The sequence below is a fragment of the Leptinotarsa decemlineata genome, unplaced genomic scaffold (genome assembly GCF_025532065.1).
Source record: "Leptinotarsa decemlineata unplaced genomic scaffold, Ldec_3_MD MMD2_tig00003308_RagTag_RagTag, whole genome shotgun sequence".
NCBI lineage: Eukaryota > Metazoa > Arthropoda > Insecta > Coleoptera > Chrysomelidae > Leptinotarsa > Leptinotarsa decemlineata.
Window position 1 is genome coordinate 3,320,633 of NW_027412586.1, and position 12,210 is coordinate 3,332,842.

The following is a 12,210-nucleotide window of genomic DNA, read 5'->3' on the forward strand; positions in this document are numbered from 1 at the left end:
GAAAAAGTTAATTATCGGAAAGAACTCTTTCAAATACGTCCAAATTTAAAAAATGTACACCATTGTTTAGAGAATTCCAAGATCTTTCAAACGATGTGCGACTCGATCCCTATTCCCTATTAAAATTCCAAGGATTGTTCTCCACTCTGTTCCGGGGTTGAAGTGACAACGCTGTAAATCGGAAAAAACTGTCCCCCTCCCAATAAAAAACGTTTTTTCGGATTTGCCAGTATCCAAAACCTCCATGTCAAGTTTTCGATGGCCCACCCTGTATATTTTTTATTCGATATTTATCCATTTTGTTGAAACGTTCTTTTTAAATTTAAGTAAGAATTTCAGTTTCGCCATGTCTATTGGAATCACTATCAGTTTTTATTGGTACGATTGGAAAATAATTGAAGGATTAACAAAAATAAATAATAAAATTATAGAATGGTGAGAAAATTTGAACACGGCTACAAAGAATTCTCTAAGCAGTGAATGGAAAAATATTAAATATCTGAATATGCTTTTGAGTTTCTAGGAAACACTTCATACGCCCGATAAAAATAAAATATATATCAAATATATTACCTTGCAACAGATCGCAAAATTTAATATCTCTTTCTTGGCGACAAGTAATGCCATACTTTATATAAACTTCGTTCAATCTTGATATCATTCCCCACTTAAAAGTTATGGAAATAGATCAACTTTGTTGTATCTCATCAGTGATATTATTTCGAAATCTGACAAATAGAAGGATGAAACTCTTCTAAGCGTCAATATTGCTAAAAAACTTATTCTCTGGCAAATTCTATTTATTTCAGTTGATTATAGTTTCATTAAATTTTTCAGTAAATGGCGGTATTTTAGTCCAAAATGCCCCTTCCTGTCCAGAGCAGCACGGAGTTCAAGCTTACGCTCATCCGGAATCCTGTAATCTTTTTTTCCTGTGCACCAATGGTACTCTCACCGTAGAAACTTGCGAAAACGGTTTGCTGTTCGACGGTAAAGGAAATGTTCACAATCATTGTAATTACAACTGGGCCGTAGATTGTGGACACAGAAAAGCTGATCGTAAGTAATGTGAGATATAAGAATGTTGTGGTGTAAATCTTCATGCTCTGATTGTTTCAATGGTCGCCACTATGGAGAATGTGAAATTGATTCATGGAGTTTCAAAAACTCGTTAAATTCTACGAGATTGCGAGTGTTTAAATTATAACTTTCCTTGTGCAAATTCATATCCCATGATATGTACAATATGACATGAAAATTCCTTCACTGAATAATGCAAATTTATAATCTTTATTTGAAAAATAATGGATTATTACGAATTATCTGAAATAGAGTTTCATATGATTCCTCTAGCTCTAGAGGAATAATACAATTTTTAGTGAATACCAGTTATAAATATTTTATATTGAACGACAACCAGTTTTCATATTAAATTATTTTATTTTATTATAGTATTACATTAAACTTCATCAATCACTAAACGTTGCTAAGATTAATACAACTTTCTTGTTCACATAGTGTTTCAGCTTTAAGAGATTATAAATTTTCATTCGTATTTCACTCATTTGAAAAATCATTCGTACAAATTCAAATTCGAAATCAGACAGATTTTCTTCAATAGTTGCACCTCCCAACATTAATATTCGTTGAAATCGCCAAATGATCTTGAAAGTTTATTGAGTCATCTCTTGAAGTGATATGCTGTTAATGGGATTTTATCAATATTGATTGTGATTGTGATTGTGACTTTCATCTGATATTTGAATTGTGTAAATAGTTGGAAACTTTCAATTGTTGAATTAAGTTTAGTTTCTTTAACTCATTCGAAGAAAACTATGGAACCATTTGATAATTATTATTAGCTAGATATCACTAAACGATAGTTATTAAAACTTTCAGTGAAAATCATTAGTTATATAGAAATTTACAAGATTGGTTGAATGGACCGAAAGTTGCCGTTTTGAAGATGCAACAGATTGATATTCTCAGCGATTCGATTTTTATCTCGTCAGTCTTCGCAAAACGCTGTTCTTTCATGGGTATCTTCAATATTGGAAACAGGAAAAAGTCACAGGGGGGCAAATCTGGTTAATATGTTGGCTGAAGCATGATTACGGTGTTGTTTTTGGCCAAAAAATTACGAACAAGCAATGATGAGTGAGCAAGTGCATCATCTTGATTCGGAAGCCATGAAATTTTTTTCCATATTACCGGAGATTTTCTTCGTATTGCTTCTCGCAAACGGCACATAACTTCAAGATAATACTCTCCTTATTGAACGAACGACCATGTAGCAGAAACATTTGATGCACTACGCCACGGTAATCGAAGAAAACTGAGCAAAACTTCGACATTTGTTTGAACTTGGCGTACTGTTATTTGGACTTTGATTTCGATCTCATAACCATATACCCATAATTCGTCACCAATAATGACCATTTTGAGCAAATTTGAATCGCCGTTGGCGTCATTTTACTATTCATGAGCGATGCTCATGCGACGGTTTTTTTGTCAAAATTCAGCAATTTTTGAATTAACTTCGCTCCCACAAGCTTCATGTCCAAAATTTCCAAATTTCCAATAGTTATTTGATGATTCTCCATAACAATTTTCTTCACCACTTTCTCAACATTTTCATCGGTTGTTGATGTACTGGGGGGTCCAGAGTGAACGTCGTCATTCACATCTTCTCGACTCAATGTGAAAAGCTTGTGAATAATTTTCTGATTCAGAGTACAATCACCGTATGCTATTGTCAAGATTTCAATTGTTTTTGAGCACTTAAATATTTCTTCGGTCTATTTTTTTGATAGCATAAAATCTCCAAATACCCAAAACACTGTCCACATTGCAAGTGTTTTTGAATTTTTTGAATTCTCGATAGAAGAAAATCGCCGAACACGCAAAACACTTTCAACTTTTATGACTTTTATGACTAAACATGCTAAACAGCTGAGAAGAGTATACCAACATAAAAGAAAAAAATATTTTTTCAACAGTCCCCGTATATCCTTTGAGAAATGGTGTTATTTATTGTTATCCTAAACTGATCTCAATCCTTTCTTAGTGACTCCAATCAGCAGCCCAGGATGTGAATACCAATTCGGAATCTACCCTGACGGTACAGAATGCTCTGTACACTTCCTCAAATGTGAATATGGTCAACCAATTCCCAACCAGTGCGAACCAGGATTGGTTTATGATGAACGAATCCATGGCTGCAACTGGCCAGATTTACTTCTCGAAAAATGTAACCCGGAAGGTATGATATAATCACATAAATACAAATCATGTAGAGAACGAATTGAATTAATATAGTTTAAAAAACTGAAAAACACGCTTTTAAAGAATATCGAACTAAAAAGTTGAAAATATTTTTTTGAATAAGCTTAAAACAATAACTAACGAAAAATACTAGTATCTATTATTGTGAAAAAAGCGACGAGCGCTTGATATACAAAAAATATGGCACAAAGCGCCCACGCTTTTTTCACAATGATACTAGTATTTTTCATTTGTTATTGTTTTAAGCTTAATAAAAAAATTTATTTGTAACTTTTTAGTTCGATGTTTTTTAAAAGCGTGTTTTTTAGTTTTTTAAACTATATTTATTTCTCATTTTTTAGTTTTATTTATTTATATTTCATATATTTATTTTATCTAAACTTTGAGATCAATCAGCCGTATATTGTTTAGGAAAATGACCATTGATATCATCCGATACCAAGCCCAAGGCAGCAGGCGCACAAAGGAGGGTTACAAAAAAGGCAGCAGGCGCGTGTGTTGATAAAAAAAATTACTTTTTTCAAATGAAGAAATACATGTAAAGTGAGTTCGAATTATATCAAGGAGGTTACGTACAGCGCCATCTGCCCACGAATATATCAGGCAATAATGTCAATATATCAAGGAGGTTACGTACCGCGCCATCTGCCCGCAAATAGATCAAGCAATAATGTCGATAATTCTGTCAAATACAGATACTCAGCTTGAGAGTTACAAACAAACAAACAAACAAACATACATACATACATTCATACAGGTGAAGCTAATAAAAGCGTGTTAAAAAAAAAGGGCATTACATCAAAGAAAAAGTACGCTTTCAAATTTTTCATACAGGGTGTTCCCTATTATTTGCAGAGAAATATGTAAGGGTCTGTTTGATAAGAGTTGATTTTATTAAAAAAAAGTTCGTATTAACGTAGGGCTGGAAATGCTTTGTTTTCATGAAACAAATTGTTAATATTTTCTTAAAAAAATGTTTTCATTCCTTATGAAAATATCCCTCCTTTATGTTATTTTGGTTGGCTATGCTATTTTCGGTGATAACAGGTTCATTGATCCTTAACTATATACACATATTTGAGTCAGTTGACGGCTCAGGACACAGGTCTTCCAACATTACTGACCAAAGAATATTCGCCACTGACTTGCTTGTAATATTTTATTTTGAGTGAAACATCTGAAGATGAAATTCATTATTTGTTTTCATAGCTCTCTCTGTTTCATGGAAAAAACAATAAATTAAAACAATAAAAAGCAGATCAAAAACAACTAGTGAACTATGCATTAAACCGGCAACATCTTATGTTTCCCGTTTGTCAAATTACATTTATCATTGTAACAATGTATAAAATTTTTAATTAAATAATGACACACACTAACACTAATCACGAAATAACTGACATGCATCTTGGATATGGACTGATCGAAAGTAATGCTTCTAGAGCTCAACGTATTCACAGAGACAAATATCCTAATCGTTTAGTGCCTGATGCAACAACTTTGTTGAAAAATATTATTCGTTAAAGATGTTCATGCTTTGAGAACGACAAAATTCATGATTCAATATTACTACTTTCATTCCGAATAATTTTTCAAAGAAATGATTCGATCAACAAACTCACCGTAAATTACGGTAACAAGTTATTTCTGTTTCTGATTCACAAATTGGAAAACCGAATGTATCACAAAGACATTAAAATTCAAAATAACTTTCCATTCACAAAAGTGTACCGGTTGTTCACGTGTATTTTACACAATGTTCTGTGATCGGTTTCGACTTTCTCTATATTCAATAAAAGCCAAGTAAACATGAAGTGATAAAATGTCTAGAACGAGGATAATTTAACGCGGTGTCTCCATATTATCTAATATCTTATTACACGAAATCATTGTTGAAAGTTTACGAAGCAATTACAGTAATGTAACTAATTAGAAGCACGGCAAATTAACAATTCGATGGTTAATACCGAAGAAGGAGCATAATATAAATTGTTTTATGAGAGATTGAATTTCAACTCAACTGAATTTCTGAACAGAAACAGATTTATTGAATAGAATGCATAAAAACAACTTGTGGTCTGCTTGATACAACTTTTACAAAGTGGAGAAATGTAATCAATTATGTATTTTAATAATTTTATTTTACTTCTTCACTTCAAATTTCTCCTCATCTCTAAATTTTGTTGGATGGTAATAGGAATTGATCTGAGCTCAACTTTTTTTCCTGTAATTAGAGCAATAATGATCAAAACTCTGTCAGATCTCAAGTTTGAGTCAATGGCATAACATTACAATCCTTTTGTTTTACTCATATCTGTAATGACTTCATCCATTTCAAGATTGTCTTCAAAATTCTATCAGATATCTGATGTAGCCTTGGCTATTCATTTGATATTTCGATCACCAGTGTATTTATTTATTTTGAATTTTTTTATGAAATTCAAGTGTAAAAAACAGCAATCAAACCATTCAAAGCAAAATCAGCAACTTGGAATGATCCAACATTTGACATTCAAAGTGACTAAAGAAGGTTCTTTATTCAACAAAAACCATGCGGTTTGATGTTCAATCTGAAATGGTTGCTACTCAAAAAGAGATATGAAAAATGTACTATTCCACTAAAGTCCACTGTTATCAACAGTAACATTATGTAATTACTCCTACATAGTCATCAATCAGTGTTGGCGAAAAGTTATTGAATAAATAATTATTCAATTGAGTATAGAATCAAGAAAATAACTTTTGTTTAATTTCTACTAAGTTTATTATTTGTTTAGACCATTACAGGTTGTTTTCTCAAAATCCCAGGGTGTGGTATACAGCATCTTTGATCCTTCCAAGGACTTCTTGATTTCATTGGTGAATAATTTTGTGAGGTCTTCCTTCAAGAGGATAACGTCTAATATTTTCACAGTGTTCTAAATTTTTTAATGGTACTTCAATTCTCCTATGCATTCAATACTGTTACCTTTGTCTGCCTTTGTGAAAATCAGTTGGTCGTTGTTCCTCTTCTTTTTGATATAATCCACTATTTCATTAACTTCACTGGAATTTGATGATGGTACATTTTTACAAATGATGTCAGCTAATCTGCGTCTATGGCGAGTGTGGTTGCTTATTATACTGAAGTTTTTTGTGATAATTCCTTCGGAAGATTATCAGTGTTATCATTAGATTGACTGGTGCCTCAGCTATATTTTTTGTCTAATAATAGTCAGTTAGTTTGGTGCATATTCGGCAATACAGTTTCCGGCAATACACTTTCCAATTTTCCCATGTTGGTCTTCCTCATCATGGACTCAGAGTACCTATAGTTTACGAGTATTTAATATAATTGGCCGATACTTGATGAAAATCCATAACGTATTCAAGAAACACCTCTTTACGTGACTCAACACGTATTTCACTATACAATAGCTTCTTCAATGCTTCATAAATGTTTCCATAAGTTGAAGTACCTATATTTCAAGTACCTGAATTTTACCCAGCCAATTAATGTTGAATGTGTACCTGAGTTTGTAATGAAATAAATCACCTCAGCTTATGTACCAGTTTCCACATTTAAAAAAATATTCAACAACGGGGAGTTCATTTAATTCTAGAGCCACAAGTCAACTTATATACTCCTGATCTATTTGATACTGAATTTTTGTCTTTATTGTTTTTAATACATTCACTTAAACTATTAGCTGTTCTGTAAGCCACGTCTAAGCATTCTTTTTTTTAAACGAAGGATATTATTGGTGGGTTCACCAAAATATGACAATGTCCTATAGCGGAAGTTATCCTTTCTTGAATTTGTTTTTGAACTGTTTTTATAATTTTTTGGAAAAAATGGAGTCGATAATATTTACCTAGTATCTGTTGTTAACAAATATTTTTTTGATGAAACTTAACTCTCTCTGGAAGTTACTTTTCGACAGTGGAATATTCAATAGTCTGTGGAGTCATACTATTGAATGCTACTACTTTATGTTGATAAAGGTGTGTGGGGAAATTATGTATAACAGTGTTTGTATAAGATGGTTTGTGGAAAATTTCAAAATTATGTTAAGGTATTTATTATTTTCGTGATAGGTATTTTATTGAATTATTCACTTTCCTTTCAGTGGTGAATTTTATTGACATTGTGAATGGAGTTGACTTATTCGACAAACTCACTTGATAGCCTGTACCAGTAAAACAGACTAAGATATCATCTACGTATCTATACCAGTACAAGAAATTGTTGATTAACTGATTATTATGGATTTCATTCTCTAGGTTACGCATGAAAATTTCAGCCAGCAAATAATATTGAGATAGGCAAATTCTAGGTAGAACTAAAATTTCCTGTTTTATTAGTGAATTTACATGGCTTTTGTCTAAGAGACGCTCAGCCAGCTCAATTGTTTCAATTGGCGGAATACTAGAAAATAAATTTTGGACATCAAACTATATTGATTTAGCGTTATCAGGAAGAATTGCCTTTTTTGATATTATTCATAAATTGATAAATATTATTCATACTAAACTGCAAATTGAAACTAGTATAGGTTAAAAAAAAATTGTTGAAAATATAGTTTGATCGACTCATGACATCAAAAGTGATATATACTTACTTACGAGGAAAATATATTGAAAATCATCACAGTACACAGAATTAGCAATTGGTGAAATGTTTCTAGAAACTGAAGTAGAGAAGAAGAAAAAATATGTAAATGTTTTTCCAATTTGAAATTACCCATTGGTGCCTTTCCATGTCTTCTCTAATTGTTTTTAGTTTTTCTGATTTTGTTTTTTAATTCGAAGACTGTATTTTTCATATTACTACATAAAAAAAATTTGTCACAGCTGTTGTAGGTTTCAAATGTCCAACGAAAGTGCCAAACGGTAGCCCCGCTGCCAGATTCTGGCCGTACCCACGATTCGCCGTACCTGGAGATTGTCACCGCCTCATCACTTGTGTTAATGGATATCCTCGACTCATCAATTGCGGTGAAGGAAAAGTACTGGATGAGGCAACACTGACTTGTGAAGACCCAGAATTGGTTCCCCACTGTGCCAATAGAATCAGAAAATAAAAAAGTCATTTTATAGTCGAGTCTGATAAGAATGTACAATGAAACAGTATGGTTTTTCAAAATTGTTTAAACTTTTTTTTAATTTTCTAACAATGATGATGTGACGTTTACCTACTTGTATTCAGCATAAATATACTAATTCAGTAATATTTATATATAGACTCAGAATGAATTCACTTCAGCAACAAAAATAATCCTTTTAAAACTTTTTTTCAATCAACACGTGAAGGCTTCAAAAGAAATGTTGCTTTGTAATCAAAATATATCTATATTAGTAAAATATTCTCAATAGAATATGAGGAATTAATTGAAATACTCCACAAAATATCCTTGATGGGTTCAAAATGTGTTTTTTCTATATTTTCAGTTATCTTCTATCGAATTCAAATAATCATAATCATGGATACGGTAAAGATGCATAGAATATCCCTGGTATGATCAATTCTACCCCTTCCCCATGTAGAATATTTTGTCGAAAACTCTCGACCTACGGCATTCTTGATAAAAATTAATAAAGAGATTTAATAAATTTCACTATTTCTTTACAGAGGTGCTACGAACAACAAGTGACGTAGCTTGACAATGTCAGGAAAAAGTTCAATTTTCAAGATTGTTTATATTATAAAATGAATTGATATTAGATGATTTTTTTTACATTATGGTTCATGAATTAAAGATCGCAAGGAAATATCCGCGACAGATTACGATACTTGCACCATCTATCAACATTTGTACAAAGTTGGGTCAATCTCATTTCGCATGTCAAGCAAAACAAAAGCGAAACGGGTAATAAACTAGGGTTTCTATGCATCTTTGTTACGGTCCCAGTTTTAGGACTTAATCTAACAGCTTTCACTGTGACCGACTTTAAACGTAATCATTACCAATTTTGATCAATCTATCTCAAGAATATTCTTCAGTGTGTTTGAAGAAAAAATGATATTTTTCATTTGGAGAAATAGAACTTTTATAGTTGATGGCTTCCCTTACGGATCGTTCGTCCACACTCGCCAAACTTAACATTACCTCTTCTCCAAATAAAATTATATACTATTGTTAACTTCTCGAGCTGAGGAGAGCCAATTTCACACAAATACTTCTCAATCGTTAGTCACAAATACGAAACAGATTTCTTCAACACAAAAGTTCATAAAGGAAGACTCAGGAATCAATATACAAACTTACATTATGAAAAACCTTCTCCTATCATACTAGAATTAATTTTTTGTAACTTATAATCTTCTATAAATTTACAGAGAGCTGCACTTGACTATTCTTTTACTTCCTTCATCTTGCACATCAAATTTGGATTTTGTTTTCTACGAAAGTAAAAACAGAAATCTATTGTAGGTATCTACTTCATAAATTTCACTAAGGAATGAAAAATGTACAGACAGACAATTTATCAGACTTGACTGACAATCCACTCCAAACAGATCTGATTTAATTTAATAACATATAGAAATGTTCTTTTTAAAGTCACATCATCAGGCTAGTTTTTCACAATTAGAATTTTTGTACACACTGCAATTTTAATTCTATTAGTCTTTCGAAAGTAAACGAAACTTTTTGAATTTCATAAATATTTCTCATTCGACTGGGTGAAATAACATGACAGAAATAATAAAATAATTGTAATTCAGAAGTAATTTGTTTTTTATTGAAATTCGTGAACATGACTAATCTCAAAACTAATACGTCATTAAGTGATAGTATACAAATTTATTCATGTAAAAGAAATATTAATGCTTGAGAAAACAACAGCTATTTCCATTTCAAGTTCCATTCTGAAAAATAATCAATCGTATTTTGAATTTTAATGTACAATATGGAGTTTCGGATGATAAAGAAGTAAACTGCCAGTGGCAGAGAGTCGATGGAAAATTAAATATTGAAACTAAGTTATGAGTGAAAGACTGTTTTTTATTTAAATAATTACCCGCTGGAATAATGAAACAGTAATATATTGAGTATGCTGAGATTGATGTATGCTGAGATTGCTGTATACTGTTTTCCAACTGAGAATACAATTCAGCTTTCACGTAGACTATATAAGTAGAAGTTAGTGTATAAAATGTGCCAAACATTGTCTCGTCATCACTACACACATAAGATTGTATACATATGTTAAGGTAGATGTAGATTTTAAATTAGAAAATAGAAAACCATTTCAATAAATTTCTCTATTTAAAAAAAATCCTTATGATATCAATTCAGGTAATTGTCTTCAATCTAGCACGATACCTGAAAAACACTTTATATTAGGGGTACTGACATAATCCTGGTGTCGGGGTTCTGAGGTATTTTAAAATCAATATCTATAGTAATGAAACAGGCACTAATTTACTATATATATCATAGATGATTAGAAAGAAGTAGGTAAATAATCTTATGTTATTATTATAATCATATGATTAGTTGGAATACTTTATACTTTGTGGGAATATTATTGAGCATTATTCCATTCGTAGATCAAAATAAATAAATAGGGATGTGTCACTGGTAATTGTTTATTTGTATGTTAAAAAATTACAATTTTCATGTTCTGAAAGTAGAGAATTGACATATAATGAGACCAAAAACAAGTTTTTGATGTTACGAAAGGAAAGCCGTAAGATCAAAAAATATTGATTGCCAATTATCTATTTTCCAGTGCTGAAAATATCAAAAGTAAAACGTTGTATAACCTTTCTTGATAGTTCCACGTTTGAAAAAGAATTATTTCATTTCATTTTGTAATCAGTAATCACAAATATGAATCACATACGAAATAATTTTTGTTCAAAATAAAAATCAATTACCTGAATTAATAATTATATATGTTTGTTATCATATTTATATTTAAAAGAATGGAAAATTATTCGCGAAACAATCCCACTCATTTCATAGCTACATTTTGCTATCTGATCAAAAAAATTGATGACGGTGGAAAACTAAAAATAGTCATAATTTATTTTTCAGTTTTCCTTATATTATGAAAAACCAGATATTGTTTTTGATAACTTTTAAATTTTCAGATTTTATTCGAGTTATGTATAGAAAAATAAATATTTTAATTAAAATGTTTATCATTTCTGAAATATGCATTCCTAATTGAACTTATCATCTGAACGCCAATAGTTTAAAACTGAAAAAACTGAAACCCAGCATATTGTTTTTGATTACATATTAGTGTCGTCCATAGTTGTTTAAGAAATTCGGCCACTTTGAGAACTTTCCACGCTCAAGAAATCCAGCTCACAATATCATAAATAGAAATATCATGTTCAATTTCCTGTCAAGAGCAAAGTTTCTTCTGTAGGAAGATGTCTTTATTCGTCTCAAAAAGGCGCAAGGCTCTCAATCTGCCATACTTCCAAGCGTCGACTGTGGGATCCCAGTGCTTCTTGAAGCATTATTTTCGTTTCCCAGAATTTTTAGAGAATTATAATACATTTCATAACTTAATTTTTGGGAATGCTAACTAAGGACACTCTCTCGCTTTTGTGTGACGAGATTCTATATTTTAATATACAGACCTGGTCATGGCAGAACTACAAAATATTTGCACTGAAAAGTTTTCATTTCCTTCACCACTTTCCAATTATTTCTTTCAGTCCAAAAAATTAAAAATCTGAAATATTAGATACTTTTCATCGAAAACTGAAGTTTACTCACGGAATGAAACAAAACACTTCATTAACATTTCTAGACACCAAAGTTATCAAAAATACAAACCGAATTTTAAAAGTAGACTGGTATAATAAACCAACTTTTTCTGAGAGATTTTTAAATCATTAACTTTCACAGCAAAATCAATGTTATAAGAAACTAGCGAGCTGTCTCGACTCCGCACGAGTGTAATGCTGATACTAAATATAAA

General features: G+C 31.3%; 1 protein-coding gene across 1 annotated transcript in view; it reads left to right on the forward strand.

Annotated features, from left to right (window-relative positions):
* Nucleotides 1-11,410, forward strand: part of Cpap3-d1 (cuticular protein analogous to peritrophins 3-D1) — a 32,982-nt gene extending 21,572 nt beyond the window's left edge. The window contains exons 2-4 of the mRNA XM_023170040.2: nucleotides 838-1,059; nucleotides 3,068-3,262; nucleotides 8,119-11,410. Coding sequence (XP_023025808.1) covers nucleotides 838-1,059; nucleotides 3,068-3,262; nucleotides 8,119-8,348 — 647 coding nt within the window. The 3' untranslated portion in view covers nucleotides 8,349-11,410. The remainder of the gene's footprint in view (nucleotides 1-837; nucleotides 1,060-3,067; nucleotides 3,263-8,118) is intronic.
* Nucleotides 11,411-12,210: the final 800 nt, after the last annotated feature.